This window comes from Rhinatrema bivittatum, chromosome 12 (genome assembly GCF_901001135.1).
Source record: "Rhinatrema bivittatum chromosome 12, aRhiBiv1.1, whole genome shotgun sequence".
NCBI lineage: Eukaryota > Metazoa > Chordata > Amphibia > Gymnophiona > Rhinatrematidae > Rhinatrema > Rhinatrema bivittatum.
In genome coordinates this window covers 67187024-67206625 of record NC_042626.1, presented here as the reverse complement: position 1 = coordinate 67206625, position 19602 = coordinate 67187024, and the positions used below count along the sequence as shown (strand labels likewise).

Here is a 19602-nt window from a genome sequence, read left to right as displayed (position 1 = left end):
GAGAGACAGAATGAGCGAGTCGGTTATGCGGACAATGGCTGACAGAGGCTGAATAGCTTGAGTCCATTGAGACCTCAGAGTCCAGTGCATGAGTTTCATGGCCAAGCGGGCCATTGGTGTGACTTGGACTGAGGATGCCACGTGTCCGAGGAGGACAAGAAATTGGCGTGCAGTCGCGGAGTGCTGAGATTGCAGCTGGTGAGCAAGGGACGCAAGAGTCAGTGCTTGTTGTCGAGGTAGGAAAGCCTTTGCCTGTAAGGTGTCCAAGTCTGCCCCAATGAATGATAAGGTTTGAGATGGGACTAAGTAGGATTTGTTGTAATTGACGAGAAATCCTAGCGAAATTAGAGTGCGTAAGGTTAGATTGAGGGACGACAGAGCAGATTGCTGAGTGGGAGCCCTGATTAACCAATCGTCCAGGCAGGGGTAGACGTGAACACCTTGGGTTCTGAGGAAATCTGCAACAACTACGAGGCATTTGGTAAAGACTTGTGGCGCAGACGCTAGGCCGAATGGGAGCACTCAATATTGATAGTGCTTGGGGCCTACTAGAAATCTCAGGTACTTGCGATGAGCTGGAGTTATTGCAATGTGGGTGTATGCGTCCTGGAGGTCCAGAGAGCAGAGCCAGTCTCCTATTTGTAGAAGAGGTAGAAACGATCCCAAGGTGCCATCTTAAACTTTTCTCATTGAAGGTACTTGTTGAGGGCCCGTAGGTCTAGAATAGGATGGACATCTCCCGATTTTCTGGGGATTAGGAAGTACCGGGAATAGAACCCTAGGCCTTGCTGAGAGTATGGAACGGGTTCTATTGTTCTTGACTGGAGAAGGTGGGAAACCTCTTGTTCCAGAAGAATGGAGTGGTCAGACGTTCTCCACGTCTGTAGATGTGGGGAGTCCGGTGGCAGGCGAGAAAGTTCAGATGGTAACCCTGAGCAATGATTGCCAATACCCATTGGTCGAATGTGATTGGATGCTACATGTTGTGGAAGTGGCACAATCGACCTCCCACTGGTATGTGCGACAGAGGAATGTGGCTGCTGCTCTTTAAGTGGAAATCAAAAACCTGAAGCAGGTCCTGGTTGAGGAGCTGCTTGTGGTTTTTATTTATGGGCTTGACGAGACTGCGGTTTTTGATAAGGTCTCGTGGCACGGGATCTGGATGGTGGCGGGTAAGACTTCTTCGGACGGAAGAATGACTTCTTAGAATCCTTTCTGAAAGGCTGTTTTGAGGAGAAGTCAGAAGGCATCAAAGAGCTGTCTTAGGGTCTCATGGTGGCCTTTTAATTCTGCTAACGTCCGTTGAATCTGTTCACCAAACAGATTATCTCCGACACAAGGCAAGTCGGAGTACTTCCGGGCGAAGGTCAGAAGACTTGAGCCAGGCCCACCGCCTCGCCGAGAATGGCAGCTGCAGACACTCTGGTAGAAGTGTCAAAAATGTCATAAGATGTTCTAATCTCATGCTTGCCTGCCTCAAAACCCTTGTTGACTAGGGTTTGTAATTGTTCTTGAAATTGTTGAGGCAGGGAGTCTGAGAAGTCCTGTATCTACTTAAAAATGACCCTGCTATATCGGGTCATATAAAGCTGATAGGCGGCAATTCGGGAGATGAGCATGGCCCCTTGGAATATTCGGCGACCAATGTTGTCTAGGAACTTCTGTTCCTTTCCAGGAGGAATAGATGAGTGAGGCTTTGACCTCTTTGCCCTTTTTTGTGCAGACTCTACAACGACCGAGTGGTGATCAAGCTGAGATTTTTGAAAACCTGGGGCTGATTGTACCAGATAGGTAGTGTCAGCTTTCCTGTGTACTGGAGGAACTGATCCAGGATGTTCCCAGTTCTTCTTGAGGAGATCGATAAGGACCTGATAGATGGGTATAGATGTGATTACCTTGGGGGCATCCAGGAATTGGAGCAATTCCATCATCTGGTGCCTATCATCCTGTTCAGTCTGCAATTGGAAGGGGACCAATTCGGACATTTCCTTCACAAAGTTTATAAAGGAGAGGTCCTCTGGAGGAGAACGCTTCCTACTCTCAGTGGGCGAAGATAGTGAAGGTAAATCATCGGTGTTTGATGAAGTGTCATCACCTCAAGAGTCGTAAGGATCAGCACCTGCTCCTCTAGAAACTAGAGGGGGACAGGGTGGTTGTAAACCTGAAGGTCCCGGTCTAGGTTCCGAGGGAATTGGAGGAATTATCAGAGGTACCGATATTAGCATCGAAGGCACCGGTGCAGGCATCGAGGGCTTCGATGGATGACTCGGTGGCGCCGACGAACGTATCGGCACCGATGGATGGGTCGGTGGCGAGGGACATATTGGCATCGACGGCTGAGGCAGAACTCCCGATGGAGGTATGCGGAACGGTGTTTCTCCTCCCGATGACGCAGTCAATGGGGAGGGCATCGGAGCCATCGAAGACCCGGGAACCATCGGAGGAAAAAAGCTCATAAGCGCTTCCATCCTGGATAGCAGCGGTGCCAACGCTGCCAGAATTGGGTCGATGATCGGTTCCACAGACTGTGCCGGTATCGGTGCCGGAGGAACCTGAAGAAGTTGCATCGCCTTGTCGATGGCCTCCTGAACCATCCAGTCCAGTTCTTCTCGGAGACCTGGAGCAATCAGCCCCGGCTCCGGAACAGAAGAAAGAGGCAGAGGCATAGCCGGAGGGACCACCGTTAAAGGCGGAGTCGCGGCTCCCGATCCCTGATCGGGTGAGAGTTGCTTCGGTCACAGGAATGGTCGGTGCCTTTCCTGGATGGGATCTCTTTGACAGCGGCTCGGACGATGGCGAGGTCGATGATTTCGCTCCCTCGATGGTCCGAGTCTTAAGGTGTCGATGGCGATGTTTCTCCCTGTGATCCCCTCGATCCTGAGGGGAAGTGGAGGGTGTCGATGGCCGAGAAGTCGATGGCGGTCGGTCACCGGTTGGTGGTCGATGCTGGCGCGAAGTTGACGGTGCCGGTTCCGACGACGTCTATGAGATGGACGGAGTCGGAGTTTGAGCACGGAAGAGAAGTTCCATCTTCTCCATTCTGGCCTTGCGACCCTTCGGTGTCATTAAGGCACATTTGGTGCAGGTCAAGACATCATGCTCGCGTCCTAGGCACATTACACAGACTTTATGGGGGGTCTGTGATAGACATGGTGCGGGTACAGTCCGGGCACCGACAAAACCCCAACGCCATGGCAAAAAATCGAGCCGCGGTACGGTCGACAGCCAGTAGGCCGCGAGGGTCAAACTCGATGGTAATCGACGGAAAAACAGGTAAAAACTTACCAGAGTACCGCGGACTGAGAAAAGTTAGAGGGGGGACCCCTGTGGGGCAATTAACTTTTAGTAATTCCGTGAGGAAAATTCCTGTCAGTAATCTCTTCAGAGCTCCTTTACTGCGAGGCTACTGCTGCGCGGAAAAAAGAAGACTGAAGGGGGACCCCTGCTGGCTGCAGGGTTAGTGCCATGCTGGGCATGCCCAGTAGGGGCCAGTCAAAGTTCTGGAAACTTTGATAGAAGTTTTCCGTGATTGGGCTCCATCCTGATGATGTCACAGGTATGTGAGGACTACCATCCTGCTTGTCCTGTGAGAAAGCAAAATTGCTTACCTTGTAATAGGTGTTATCCCAGGACAAAAGGATGTAGTCCTCACATATGGGTGACGTCACTGACGGAGCCCTATCGCGGGAAAACTTCTGTCAAAGTTTCTAGAAACTTTTGACTGGCAGCCTGAGGTTACTGAGCATGCCCAGCGTGCCATGATATTCTCTGCCACAGGGGTCTCACTCCAGTCTCGTATGTAGCAATAAGCTTTAGCAAAAAATAAAATAATAAAAGTTATGAGACCCAACTCCGCGGGGTGGCGGGTGGGTTCTGTGAGGACTACATCCTGCTGTCCTGGATAACACCTATTACAAGGTAAGCAATTTTGCTTTATCCCAGGACAAGCAGGATGCTAGTCCTCACAGAACCCACCCGCCACCCCGCGGAGTTGGGTCTCATACCTTTTATTATTTTATTTTTTGCTAAAGCTTATTGCTACATACGAGACTGGAGTGAGACCCCTGTGGCAGAGAATATCATGGCACGCTGGGCATGCTCAGTAACCTCAGGCTGCCAGTCAAAAGTTTCTAGAAACTTTGACAGAAGTTTTCCCGCGATTTTATTTATTGCTTCAGTTATACCCTTGTTCTATGTAAACCGATCCGATATGGTTATTACTATGAAGGTCGGTATAAAAAAGTGTTAATTAAATAAATAAAAATAAATAAATATGGGTGATTAGCAAGCTAGAGGCTGAGTCATTTTGTATTGAGGCAACAGTGGAGTATTGCTGGTGAAAATGAGTCAGCCGAAAATCACAGCAGATTGGATGTAGGAGGAGTTGGGTTTAAACAGGAAACAAGTTCTTTAAGACAGATTGTCCATAGGCTGGACCTTGTCGTCCTTCTTTGTCCAAACAGTAATGAGCTGCAAAGGTATGAAGAGAACTCCATGTTGCTGCTTTACCTATGTCAATGATTGGCACCGAACGATAGTGCGCCACTGAAGTTGACATTGCTCTTACTGAATGTGCTTTTACTCACCCTTGGAGAGGAAGACCTGCTTTTTCATAGCAAAACTCTATACAATCTGCTAGCCAATTGGATAGAGTATGTTTACCCACAGTTTTACCTGGTTTGTTTGGATCATAAGAAACAAAGAGCTGATTGGATTTCCTGTGGACTGCAGTGCGGTTTAAGTAGAAAGAAAGCGCACGCTTACAGTCCAAAGTATGTAAAGCCTGTTCTCCTTGGTGAGAATGAGGCCTTGGAAAGAATGTGGGTAGAACGATGGATTGGTTCAAGTGGAATTCCGTAACTACTTTAGGCAGGAATTTTGGATGTATACGGAGAACCACTCTGTCATGTAGGAACTTTGTATAGGGTTCGTAAGTGACCAGTGCTTGTAACTCACTAACCCTTCTAGCTGATGTAATGGCTATAAGGAAGAAAGTCTTCCATGTGAGAAATTTTAGATCGCAAGAATCTATGGGTTCGAAAGGAGAATGCATGAGTCTTGTTAATACCAAATTGAGGTCCCAATCTGCGATTGGTGGCTGAATTGGTGGTTTAAGGTGAGTTAAACCTCTCATAAACCTGCTGACAAGAGGTTGTGTGGATATAGGTGCATCTCCAATCTTGTTATGGTAAGCTGAGATTGCACTTAAATGGACTCTTACAGATGAAGTATGGAGACCAGATTCTGAAAGATGGTATAAGTAACAAAGAAGTTGTGGGGCAAGTAAAAGGGTCTAAATTCCCTTTCCTGCACCACAAAGTGAACCTTCTCCATTTCGAAGAATAGTTCGTTCGTGTTGAAGGTTTACGTGAAGCTAGAAGCACTTGAGATACAACCACTCAATCTTTCAACCAATGTAAGATCAAGCTTTCAACATCCATGCTGTCAGGGATAGGGACTGAAGGTTGGGATGGCGCAACTGACCCTGATCCTGAGTTATGAGAGTGGGAGCTACTCCCAGGCGAATTGGATCCTTGATTGAGAGGTCGAGAAGTGTGGGAAACCATACTTGTCGAGGCCAATACGGGGCTATGAGTATCATGGTCCCCTTGTCTTGTTGTAGTTTTACTAAGGTTTTGGTTATGAGCAGTATCGGATGATACGCGTATAGGAGGCCTGAGTTCCAAGGGTGAGCAAATGCATCCTTGGCTGGTTGGTTCTTCTGTTTGTGTAGAGAAGAAAATTTGTCCACTTTGTGATTCAGATGTGAGGCAAAGAGGTCTATTGTTGGTTGTCCCCAACACTGGAATATCCTGAAAGCTACTCCAGGATCCAGGGACCATTCGTGTGGTTGGAACTGACGACTTAGTCGATCCCCCACTACATTGTGTATACCTGCCAGATAAGTGGCCCAGAGGAATATTGAGTGGTTCAGGGCCCAACCCCAAATCTGTGCAGCTTCTTGACAAAGGAGATACGAGCCCGTACCTCCCTGTTTGTTTATATACCACATGGCTACTGTGTTGTCTGTTTGGATAAGAACAGTCTTGTGTGAAAGGCAGTCCTTGAACGCATGGAGCACATAACGTATAGCTCGAAGTTCCAGGAAGTTGATTTGAAAGGTTGCTTCGAGTTTTGTCCAAGTTCACTGGGTGTGGAGATTGTCTATGTGAGCTCCCCAACCCAAGGTGGATGCATCTGTAGTTAAAGTGATTTGTGGGACTGGTTGCTGGAAGGTCTGTCCCTTGCACAAATTGTCTTTGTTTATCCACCAAAGCAGAGATGAGCGTAGCTTTGGTGTGATTTGAATTAGAGAATGAAGTGGTTGAATGGCTTGGATCCATTGAGATTTTAAAGTCCATTGAGTAATTCGCATGGCCAGCCTTGCCATGGGAGTGACATGAACTGTGGAGGCCATGTGGCCTAATAAGGTTAGAATCTGGCGAGCTGTGGCTGTAGTGTTTGAAGAAATCAGGTTTGCCAGGCGAGAGAGTGTTTCTGCTTGATCCTCGGGAAGAAAGGCTTTTGCAAGGATGGTATTTAATTCTGCTCCTATGAATTGTAGGAGATGGCATGGAGTAAGATGGGATTTTTGGTAATTGATGAGAAATCCCATGTCGTGAAGGAGAGCAATTGTGTGATTTAAAGAAGTTAGAATTCCTTCTTGAGACTGACTTCTGATGAGCCAGTCGTCTAGATACGGAAAAACATGAACACCTTGTTTGTGCAAGTGTGCTGATATTACTGCCATACATTTGGTGAATACTCTGGGGGCAGAGGCTAGACCAAATGGCAGAACTCTGTACTGGAAATATTGATGGCCTATCATGAAGCGCAGGTACTTGCAATGAGGAGGAAAAATTGGAATGTGAGTATAAGCATCTTTGAGATCCAGAGAACAAAGCCAATCCCCTTTTAGAAGAAGTGGGAGCATGGTTCCCAAGGAAACCATTCTGAACTTTTCTTTCTTTAGAAATTTGTTGAAGATTTCTGAGGTCTAAGATAGGACGAAGACCTCCAGTTTTCTTTAGAATGAGGAAATACCGGGAATAGAAGCCTCTGCCCTGCTGAGCCCAGGGCACTCGTTCGATGGCTCTGGTTGTCAGAAGGGTGGATAATTCTATTTGAAGTTGAGGAATGTGATCTTCGTTGAAGTGAGAATTGCTTGGAGGAAAATCTGTAGGGATTGAAATGAAATGGAGTTGGTATCCTCAGTGTATGATAGAGAGGACCCAATGGTCTGATGTTATTGTTGTCCAATTGCTGTAAAATTTGGACATTCTGCCTCCTACTGGAATGTGTGTGTGAGGATTGATGTGGATGCTTTGTTCTCTGGGTATACTTTAAAAAACCAGTAGACGGGCCAGTTTGTGGAGGTGGTGGTGCCCTTGCTGCCCTTTGCTGTCTCTGTTTAGGTCTCTGCTGAGACCTGGGCTGTCTTGGCCTAGACGCAGGAGGATAGTATTTCCTCTGCCTGAAGAAAGGACGTCTGGAGTCTCTACGTGGAGGTCTTCTCATGGTATGCGTAGCAGAGTCGTGAGGTAATGAGGAAAGTTGGCGTAACGTTTCTGTATGGTCACGTAACTGGGAAACTGCATCCTGCACTTTCGATCCAAATAAATTGTCCCCAAGGCAGGGTAAATCAATCAGTTTATCCTGGACTTCTAGGCATAAATCAGAGGCCTTAAGCCAGGCCCAGCGTCTATCAGCAATGCCAGATGCAGCCACTCGTGAAGCTGTGTCATAATTGTCATAGGCCGCTCTAACCTCGTGCTTCCCTGCATCTAATCCCTTGTTAATGACAGCAGATGCAGCCTCTTGGTACTGAGTGGGCAGTGAAGGGACAAACTCCTCCATCTGTTTCCAGAGGTTCCTCTGGTACTGTGTCATGTACAAATGATATGCTGAGATCTTAGAATTCAGCATTGACCCCCTGGAAGATTTTCCGGCCTAGCTGGTCCAAAAATCTATTGTCCTTTCTGGGTGGAGCGGAGGAATGAATTCTCGTTCTCCTGGATCTCTTCTGTGCTGACTCAACTACCACAGAATGATGGGGTAGCTGAGTTTTTTGATATCCCACAGTAGGTTGTACAAGATATGTGGACTCTATCCTCTTCTTGACTGCAGGAATGGTACATGGGTGTTCCCAGAGCCGTTGTTGCAGTTGGAGGAGAATGTCATGAACTGGAATGGCCATAGTATGTTTTGGCGGGTCCACAAACTGGAGGACCTCCAAGGTCTGTTGTCTCATATCTTGTTCAGTATGTATCTGAAAAGGAATGGAATCAGCCATTTCTTGGATAAAAAGTGGAAAAGAAAGATCCTCCGGCGGCGATTGTTTTGTAGCAGGAGGTGGAGATGGGTCTGACGAAGTCCTCCGAGGAGGGATCTGAATCAGTGTCAGACCAAGTGTCATATTGAGGCATCTGCTGTGGAGGTGTAACCTTGGGAGGAGGAATAAGTCCAGAAGGTCCTGGGATGGGTTCATCCTGTGAAGGATCCTCCAATAGCTGTTCATCTGGACCACATGGCAAAGATGATATTAAATCATGATACCTCTTAGTTAAGGTATCATGTAATTGCTTCTCCTTTGAAGTTGGAATCTTGGGTTGGTGAGTCATCGAAAATTTTTGTTTAATAGATGACTTAAACTTCGATTTTTGAGGTAGTGGTATGGGTAGGTGCTGTGGTATAGATAGGAATCGACTGTGATGTCTATGGAACCGTCGATGCCCGAGTCGAAAAAATTGGCATCGATGTGATGTTTGATATAAAAGTAGGCATCGACATCGATGGATGCGGCATCGAGGGCGGTAATGGCATCGGTAGAAGTGTTTCCTTCGATGCAGTCGATGACTCGGGCTCGATAATCTCCGTTGAGGGAACCGGAGATATCGGCATTAACCTCGGCACAACCGCTGGCATCGACAATGGCGTTGGCATCGACAATGTTGTCGGCATCGACGATGACACCGGCGCCATCGGCGAGACCGCCGGCATCGGCACTGGTGCCGGAAGCAGTTTTTGGAGGGCGCCCATAACTATCCTTTGAATTAGAACCGTCAAATCCGGATTAGCGGACACTGGTAACGATGCCGATGAGGGCATAGAAGCTACCGAGGTCGGCACCGCATCGGAAGGTTTTTTACGTTTTTCCGCCGGTTCCATCAAGGATAGAACCGATGGAGATTCTGCGGTTTGATGATGCCGATGTTTGTGCTTTGTTCTTGGCTCAATCACTGACCTTGTCGATGACATGGACGGTGTCGGTGAAGTAGCGTCCTCGGATCCTTCGATATGCTTCTTTTTTATGAGGAGCTTCTTAGTTCCTCCTACCGGGGTGGACTTCGTTGATGTAGATGGTGATGAGACTAGTTGAAAAATACTAGCCATTTTTTCACGTCTAAGTTTTCGACCCTTTGGGGTCATTTTTTGACATTGAGGGCATGAAACAATATCATGCTTCTCTCCTAAACAGAGGATGCATTCTATATGTGGATCTATCACCGAAATGGTTCGGTTACAAGAAGGGCATTTCTTGAAACCGGAGGCCATGTTGGAATAGACGGCCGTCGATGAGATTATCCGAGAAAAAAGTTTCGAAATGAAAAAAGGGAATATTATTTCAGTCACCGTCCGGTGACAATTGAAAAATGAGACCCGATGTGGGAGAGAATTGAAAATTTGAAGAGACTTTTTAGTCAAAACGCTGTGAGGGAATCTCACGGGCTCCGGTTACTGCGATGCTTATGGCAGCGCGGAAAAACGAAGACTGGAGTGAGACCCCTGTGGCAGAGAATATCATGGCACGCTGGGCATGCTCAGTAGCCTTAGGCTGCCAGTCAAAAGTTTCTAGAAACTTTGACAGAAGTTTTCCCGCGATAGGGCTCCGTCAGTGACGTCACCCATATGTGAGGACTAGCATCCTGCTTGTCCTGGGATAAACATAGAAACATATTAATGACAGCATATAAAGACCAGATGGTTCACCCAGTCTGCCCAGCAAGTGCAGGATACCCCCATGCATTCAGTTAAGGATAGTAACTGCCGCTCTGAGCAGGTTATCCCCAGGCATTCTTTAAAGGTAGTAACTGTTGCTCCATACAGGTTACCTCCATGCATTCTGTTAAGGATAGTAACCGCCGTTCTGTGCAGGCTACCCCCATGCAGAAATGTTACACCATCCCTTTAGGGATCCGCAGTGTTTATCCCATGCCCTTTTGAATTTAATAACTGTTCTTGTCTTCACCACCTCTTCTGGGAGAGCATTCCAAGCATCCATCACCCTCTCCGTGAAGAAATATTTCCTGATATTGGTTCTGAGTCTTACCCCCCCCCCCCCCCCCCCCGGAGTTTCGTATCATGACCGCTAGTTCTACCTTTTCCTTTCCAGCCGAAAAGGTTTGAAATGTGTGCATCGTTAATACCTGCTGTACTATCAAGGGGCTGAATTGCCTAAATGGCTGTCTCTGGTATCATATTTTGAGGTATCCGCCACTGATAACTATCAGGTACCTGAAGATCTGTATCATATCTCCCCCTGCACCTCCTCTCTTCCAGGGTATACATATTTAGATCCCTCAGCCTCTCTTCATAAGTCTTCCAATACAGATCCCCCACCATTTTGGTTGCCTTCCTCTGAATAGTTTCCATCTTGTCTCTCTCTCTCGAGATATGCTCTCCAGAACTGAACACAATACTCCAGGTGAGGCCTTATCAAGAATCTGTACAAGGGCATTATCACTTCCCTTTTCCTACTGGTTATACCTCTCTCTATGCAACCCAGCATTTTTCTAGCTTTAGCTGTCGCCTTTTCACATTGCTTTGCCACCTTCAGATCACCAGACACAATTACCCCAAGGTCTTTCACCCCCCCCCCCCCCCATCACATACAGTTATTGTGGATTTCCGTACCCCACATGCACGACTCTGCACTTCTTGGCACTGAACAGAATCACAACTGCCAAATCTTCGATTATTCCAAATTTTCTTAAATCACTTTTCATTCTCTCTACTCCTTCAGGCATGTCCACTCTGTTGCAGATCTTAGTATCATTTGCAAAAAGGCAAATGTTCCTCCACAATGTCGCTCGCGAAGATATTGAACAGAACTGGTCCCAAAACCAATCCTTGAGTTACTTCACTTAGCACCGTTCTCTCATCAGAGCAGGTTACATTTACCATTAGACATGGTTTCCTGTCATTCAACCACTTAGTAATCCACTCCCACCATTTTGGCACCCAGTCCCAAGCTTCTCATTTTCTTCACGAGCCTATGAGGAACCATATAAAAAGCTTTGCCAAGTAAAGCACACTGAGCGCTCTTCCTTGATTCAATTCTCTAATCATCCAATCAAAAAAGTCAATTAGATTTGTCTGGCAGGACCTTCCCCTGGTGAATCCATTTTCCTCGAGTCCAGCAACCCACCAGATTGTAAATAGTTCACTATCCTTTCCCTTCAGCAGAGTCTCCATTAATTTTTCCACCACTGAGGTGAGGCTAACAGGCCTTTAGTTTCTCCCTGCTACCACTCTTGTGAAGCAGGACCACAACTGCTCTTCTCCAATCATGCAACACCACTCCCATTTCCAGGGATCTATTGAACAGGTCATGCAGCAGTCCTGCCAGCCCATCTCTAAGCTCCCTCAGGATCCTAGGATATACCTCATCTGGCCCATGGCCTTGTCCACTTTCAGGTTTCCTAGCTCTACCCATACATTCTCTTCTGTAAACAAGTTTGGATCTACTCCATTCCCATCCATGGTTTTGTTAAACAACACTTTTTTCCAGGATCTTCTTTAGTGAACACAGAACTGAAGTATTTGTTTAATATCTCTGCTATTTCTTTGTCTTTCTCCACACATTGCTTCCTGTCACCTTTCAATTTCATTATACCACTTTGGGCCTCCCTTCTTTGATATATCTGAAAAAATGTTTTGTCACCTCACTATCTCTTTGGCAATGCTTTCCTCTGCTTAACCTTTTGTCTTCCTGATTTCTCTCTTTGTCTCCCTCGGTTTCGCCAGGTATTGTTCTTCTTTTTGGGATCCTTTATACTTCCTGAATGCTGTTCCTTTAGCCTTTACTTTTTCAGCCACCTCCTTTGAGAACCAAATTTGTTTCTTTTTGTCTTACTTTTGTTTACTTTTCTAATAAATAGATTTGTTGCGCCTTTGTACTAGCTTCTTTTAAATTAGCCCAATGTTGTTCCACCATACCCATTTTCTCCCAGTCTTCTATTTCTTCTTCCAAGAATATCCCCATTTCGACAAATTCAGTATTTCTGAAATTCAAAACTTGGGTCTTTGTGTAACTTGTGTGTATCTTATTCGCAATATCAAACCATACTGTCTGATAATCACGGGTCCTCAGATGGGCACCTACTCTGACAGAGTCATTATGTGCCCATTTGTGAGCACCAGGTTGAGAATCACACCCTCTCTCATGGCTTCCATTACCATTTGTTTGAGCAGAGCCCTTTGAAAGGCATCCACACTCTCTCTACTTCTTGTAGATTCCACAGAAGTGATACTCCAATCTGCATCTGGCAGATTAAAATCTCCAACAAGCAACATGTCTCCCTTCTTTCTCACTTTTTGGATGTCTTTGATCAGATCTGCCCACACTTCTGACTGAATCAGAGGCCAGTAGGCAACACCAATGTAAATGAAAGCACCATCATCCTTTTATTAGGACAGTCCATAATGCTTCTTCCCTACCCCACGTCCCTTGCATTTCTGTTGCTTGGATATTGTTTTTGACAAAGAGCTGCTCCTCCCCCTTTCCTCTCCTCTCTGTCCTTCCTTATCAAGATAGCCCGGGATGGCCATATCCCAATCGTGAGACTCCGTGAACCATGTCACTGCAACGGCAACGATGTCCAAATCTGCTTCCACCCTTAGAGCCTGCAGGTCTGGGATTTTATTGCCTGGACTATAGACATTTGTGCTTATAGCTTTCCAGCTTCCCTCCCTCAGCTTGCTGTTCTTTTTGGACATCTTTTCTGCCGTATTCAGCTGATTTTTGTTAATTTCTTCACCCATCTCTTGAGATGTCAGGGGTAACATTCCAATTTCCTTCTGCTACCCCTGTCCTCTAGTTTAAATGCCTTATGGCATATGTTTTGAATTCTCTTCTCCTTGATATTTGGGGGCTGTAGATTTGAGATCTTTTTATTATTTCTCTTCATTATTTTATTTCCTTATTCTATTTCTATGTTGTACTATTTCTACAGGAAGACTGTCTTGTAGAAATCTTGCTTCATAGAGAGTTGGAAAAAAACCTAGGCCTTTGAAACTGGTGCAGAAACCCAACTTATCTAAATGTGGCCAGCTTTATAGGAGGCGTATACCAACTTTCTGAGCAAGTCTTGAAAGAAAAATAAAAGTAGAAAGCTTGTATATGGATTTGCTTGTCCTAGGGTTAAAATTCTACTCAAATTAAAAGTCACTAGGAGGTTTAGTTACAACAAGCCAAACACTGTAACCAATTAAAAAAAACAACAAGTTGTCAACTCCTGTACATGCTGCAGGGTGGAGGGAGGAGAATAGACATAGGAATATACACACATGCTGGACGTACTTGGCAATGCATGTAAGCAAAAAGGGTGAAGTTGCAAGCAACTTAGCAGTAGTAATCTCAATCATCAAAGCTTCCACCTAAGCTACTGACCATTCGATAACCATTCATAAGCATTCAGCCTCGCACTTCTCTGCATTATGGAAGGCAAAATCTTATGGTGGATCATTAAAAAAAAGAGGGAAGGAAGGGGTTTTAGATGCACATGACACAGAAATCTAAAGCTGCTGCTGCCTGAAATACTGTCAGAAACCAAGTTGCCACCAACACATTGCTAACATGTGGCGATTACAATAATCTGTGATAGTACCTTCAAGACAATTTACATAATTCTGAGCACCTTTAAAATCCTCTTTGGATCAGTATCACATTTGACATGGGAACACCACATCCACGGAATCACAACCCAAAAATGCTGCCCCTCTCCTCACTGAGGATCTCTCACCCATTAACTCACCAAGGCCAATCTTGCCTAGCTTCCAAGATCTCACAAGATCATAACTCTAGACTACTGGCTGAGAGTGTCTTATGGACAAATCTTTATATTAGCAAAACACTATTTACGCTTGCATGAAGAATTACAATGGAGTTTTCCAGAATTTCTGCTAGAAACTGTGACATGTGCACTAGTCTTGTGAAAGGTATTTACTAACTGTGCTTTTCTCCAATTCCTAAATGGCCTGCTCGGAAGATGCGGAAAGACTAAGCACTTCCATGTTCATCTTACATATTATGGGCCACAATTATACATGGCAAATGTCTGAAGCAACACAGAGAAATAAAAAACAAAAGGAGTGTCACAGTGCAAGTTTCATTTTTTAAATATTGCACGAATAAACTGGTGCAAGGATTATACAAATTAGCTCAGGGTTCTCCTGATTTGTTAACTATTTTGGATCTCTGCTTTGATCACACTGTGTAATTTCTGCAGTACAAAATTCTTCAAAAGACAGGAGATTGAGGCCTGGAAATATGTTTCTGAAGCTTCATGGGTCTATTTATTTTTAACAAACCATAGAATCCCTGTCAATGCGACCCAATGCAGAAAAAAATTAGACAACCGCTCCTGGCATCACAGTTCTGTCTAAAGCAACTGGCTGGCTGCAAAAAGCCATTTTGATGAGGGGTTACCTTGGCTGGACTCGTATGGATCTGCTTTCCTCTTCCTACTTCTCTGCTCATTCTGTTTCTTCTCGGGTGTCTGTTAAGAAGAATCCCATCAGAGTTAGATGTATTGTCCACCTGTTCCCATCCGTCTAAGGATGGAGGGAAATGAGGCCAATACAGTAGAGACCAGATTTATGCAATGGGTGTTTCCAATTCTGGACCCTTCTGGAACATTTATAAAAATTGAAACATCACAATAGACTAATCCTAGAAATATCAAATGATATACAACTTGCATGGATTATTTTATGGCAAAATGATACATATTTTAAAATATTTTTAACGCTAGCAGAAACATGTAAACTGAAAGATAACGAAACACTAACCAGTTCACGCCTGTCTTTTCTGCACCATGACAAACTCTCACCTCCAATTCTTTGTCGCTCAAAGACCCGACACTGCACAAACTCTGGTTGGATGATTCACTATTCAATGGACCCTAGGGTGAAAAGAAAAACAAAAAACCGGGCAGCACTTTTATTTTGTGCATTCAGAACACTGAACACGCTGATTTTCTATGTAAAGCCAAACAGACATAGGAAAGTCAAGAATTTAACAGCATATGTGTAAGGAAGCAATAGCAATCTTTAGGGTAAAACAAAGCTGCATGTGCATCCCAAGGTATTAAGAAAACCTCCATCCATTCAAGATGCCCCTCGTTGGCAGCATAGAAAAATGGCAATAGCACAGAGATAAGAAACCTCAGGCATCAAGTTCCAATTCCACCTCACACATTCCTAATGCTGAAACTCAAGCTTGCACAGTTTGGAACCAGGGTCTCTGGAGTTGGGTGAGCACTGTCTAGTCCAATTTGAACAGAGTTTGGCACACTGTAGAAGTCTGTTGCTTAGAATTTGTACATTCATCATACATACAATCCACATACCCAGAGAAGCATGCTCTGCTTAGGTGATTCCTGCTTCAGTGTTATGTGCTGTTAGTTACAAAAACGAGATGCAGGAATGCAAGAAGCCAAAAAGTGACAATATTTTCACTTCAGCCACCTCGATAATTAATTCCCCCGAGTGCTGGCTGTAAAAACTTCTATGGGACTGAACCCATCAATATTGGCTTATGCCAGAAAGGTGGGGATATGGAAGGGGATGCAGCGGGGCTCACCACTACTACTCACCTCTGTAGCAGTACTGGTCCTCCTTTACTCTCAGGATCTGTGCACATCAATTGCAACTGTGGTAATTAACCTGATTTTGTATTTGAGTTTAATTAACTCTTCCTATACATTGTTAATCACCGTTCTTAGATCTTGGGAAGTTCTCATATGTCTATATATATTCATTTTTATGTACTTGTATGTTTAAGTAATAGGACTGTTTTTAGTACACATATTTAGTATTTCTATTATTTACTACTTCTCAATAGTATTTTTTTGGTTTAAATTTCTGTACCATCCTCTAACCCAGAGCTTTCCAAAGTGTGTGTCGCGACACTTTGGTGTGTCGCCTGAGGTGTGCCGGTGTGTCGCGCAAGCCCGGTGCACGTGACACACCGGCAAGTGGGAGCCAATGCATCCGCCGGTGGAGCTCATCCCACTGGCGGCTGAGCAGTAAAGAATTGCTGTGCTGTGTGCCGTGGACACACAGCAGGAAGATCGGCATGGCCGTGGTGAGTTCACGTCACCACGGCCCGAAGAAAAAGGGCACGTCTAAACGTGCAGGTGCTCCGCCTCCTTCCTGCCCATGCGGCCCCGGAAGAAAAATGTTGCCGGAGCCACACGGGCAGAAAGGGGGAGGAGCGTCAGCTGCGTGCAGAAGAGGAGCAGCAGCGTTGTTGCAGCGGGTAAGAAGAGGAGGAGGCCGGATGCAGGGTCCCCACCGCAGATCGGCCCGAGAAGATCAGGGCCGCTGCAGAGCCCATCCTGCAGCGACCCGTGAAGAGGAGGCCCAGAGGTAAGAGAGAGGCTGAGGGCCCGTAGAGTGCGTGTGTGAGGTGAGTTGAGCGATTGTGTGCGTCTGTGAGGTGAGTTGAGCGATTGTGTGCGTCAGTGAGCTGAGTTGAGCGATTGTGTGCGTCAGTGAGCTGAGTTGAGCGATTGTGTGCGTCAGTGAGCTGAGTTGAGCGATTGTGTGCGTCTGTGAGCTGAGTTGAGCGATTGTGTGTGGGAGTGAGGACCTGAATGTTTGCAGAGACAGCATGTGAGAGAGCCTGTGTGTGTGTGTGAGAGAGACAGCATGTGACAGTGAGAGCCTGTGTGTATGAATGATTGTATGAGAGAGAGCATGTGACAGTGAGAGTCTGTGCTTGAGCAAGACAGCATGTGGGAGTGAGAGAGAGCCTGGGTGTGTGAGAGTCAGACAGCATGTGCAAGAGAGAGACTGTGTATGAATGATTGTATGAGAGAGAGCATGTGACAGTGAGAGCCTGTGCTTGAGCAAGACAACCTGTGGGTGTGAGAGAGAGCCTGGGTGTGTGAGAATCAGACAGCATGTGCAAGAGAGAGACTGTGTATGAATGATTGTATGAGAGAGAGCCTGTGAGTGTGTGAGAGAGAGAAAGCATGTGAGAATGAGAACCTGACTGAATGTTTGAGGGAAGAAGATAGATGGAGAGAAAAGAAATAGAAAAAAAGACAATATGAAAGGAATTGGCAAAAAAATAAGAAAGGGGAGGTGGAACAAAAAAGCCTGTGACCAACCGATTAGAAAACTAAGATCAGACAGCAAAGGTAAAAAAAAAGAAATAAATTACTTTTTACTGATTGGCACATGTAATCTTTGGTAATGTGCAAGAGTAGCACTTTCTCTATGCTGATTTCACAATGTACGAGATCAACATGGAGGAAGTGGAAACCCATGGGGCCTGCACAGAGGAGGCAGCAGAATGGGCTTCAGTGCCAATAGCAGCAATCAGCGCCTCCCCAATAGCCATGCGGCAGCAGTGACAGTGGCAGCAGAGGAATGAGAGAGGCTCCGAGGTTGCTGGCAAAAGAAAGAGAGGGGGTTTGCCTTTAGTGTGTGCCTGCCTGAGGGTGTGTCTGTGTATGAGAATGTATGGGTGTCTTCCTGGGGTTTGTATGTGTGAGAATAGGTGCCGGCCTGTGTGTGGTGTATGTGTGTGTGAGAATGAATTGGTGCCTGCCTGGGGGTCTGTGTGTGTGAGAATGAATGTGTGCATGCCTGGGGGTCAGTTTCAGTGTGTGAGAATGACTGGGAGCTTGCCTGGGTGTGTGTGTTTGTGTGTATGTGAGGGAGCCAGACAGAGTATGTATGAGAAAATCCAGGGGAGTAAGAGTTTGTGTGGGGGTGTGTGTGTGGAGGGAGAGAGAGTGTCTTAGAGCTTGAGAGTGTGTCAGTGTCTGTGAGAGCGAGAGGTTATGGTGGGTATAAGAGCATGAATGTGTATGTATGTGACAGTATATGTGTGAGAGAGAATGGAAATGTGAGTATGTGTGAGAGAGAGAGGATAACCTCCTAATCCTTGACAATATCAGGGTGACTGGAAATCAAGAGCTCCCACGTATGGACAGCAGGGGCTTTTAAAATCCTTATTAGTTTTAATTATTGGGTGTTATTTGATATATGTGCTGTTTTGAAATATTTTATTGGTGTTTAGGAAATTGTAAAAAATGTATATGATTTTAATGAATAGAAATTCTATTTATCAGTAGTTTTAAATATTCTTTTATTAGTATGGTTTACTATTATAACTGATGCTTTATGTTTCTTGATTTTATTTGTTTTATGAGGAATGGTGGTTCTGTTTTTCCATTATTAATACACAGAGTCTGGCTTCTTGGGGTTTCCATTTCAGGTTTTGTCTAATTTGTGCTCCTTTATTTTGTATTCTGTATTTGGTGAGGGTCTCTCTCTGCTCTGTGTGTGTGACCATGATGAGAAATTCACTAGCATAGGGATCTATAGCAATCGGGTTTGTTTTGTTTCCTCAGTAGGTGGTGTATTGGTATTCTAGGACCCAGTATAATATTTACCCTTGCTTTTTCACAGGTAGGGTTATTGTTGTTTGAGTCCTTGGTGTTATTACTGTTATGTTATGATGGGATTGCAGTATAGATTTTGAGTGTCTTTTTTTTTTTTTGCGAGGTTTTATTTTCGTTCACAATGTGCCTGGCAGTGGAAGGTGTTTGTGCTGCTGTTACTGTGAGGTGACACCAGAATTTGAAAACATCTTTAGTATGATGAGCTGTAAGGGAAACATTCAAGCTCCATTGTTTGGGGGAATTTCAGTGGATGCACAGAGTTACAGAACTGGAGGTGCAGGATTTATAATGACATTCTGTCCCTTCCTATAAATTCCAGTCTTCACTCTCATAGCCATATAGAATTAGTTGAATGAGGCTATCAAATAATTTTATAGTGTGAAACTGGCCAGCTTTTTAAAATTACGCAGACCACCCTTTGGACTTTCTTATTAACACCAAATATTCAAAAGCTGTGCTCATCCCATCAAGCTCATATATCTCATTAAAGTGGTAAATTGAATAACACAATAACTTTGTTTTATTATTGTTACTCATAAATTATAACAATAACATTAATCTTGGAATATTATATATTTTTAATATAAATGAAAGATTTTCACAAGATAGGTTGTGTCGTGAAACATTTTATTATGTATATATTTAAGGAAACATACATAAATTGTCGAAATACATTTTGTTCGTTTAACCTTTAACCTCTGGTTTGCTAGTAGACTGAATTACTGTGTCCCGAAATTATGTTTGTCTAAAAAGTGTGTCACCAACATGAAAAGTTTGGAAAGCTCTGCTCTAGCCATACAACGTCTGTTCCTGTTCATGGATATTAATTTACATTTTATTTCTAGAAATTGTTATGGGTCCCTCCTGATGCAGCCGTATCGGGGGACTAAACTGAATTGAA

At 44.9% G+C, this 19602-nt stretch overlaps 1 protein-coding gene across 1 annotated transcript in view; it reads right to left on the bottom strand.

Moving 5' to 3' along the window:
• Positions 1-19602, bottom strand: part of TLK2 (tousled like kinase 2) — a 226197-nt gene that overhangs the window by 137672 nt on the left and 68923 nt on the right. The window contains exons 3-4 of the mRNA XM_029572698.1: positions 15114-15185; positions 14711-14780 (exon numbers count right to left, since the gene is read on the bottom strand). Of these exons, the coding sequence (XP_029428558.1) occupies positions 14711-14780; positions 15114-15185 (142 nt within the window). The remainder of the gene's footprint in view (positions 1-14710; positions 14781-15113; positions 15186-19602) is intronic.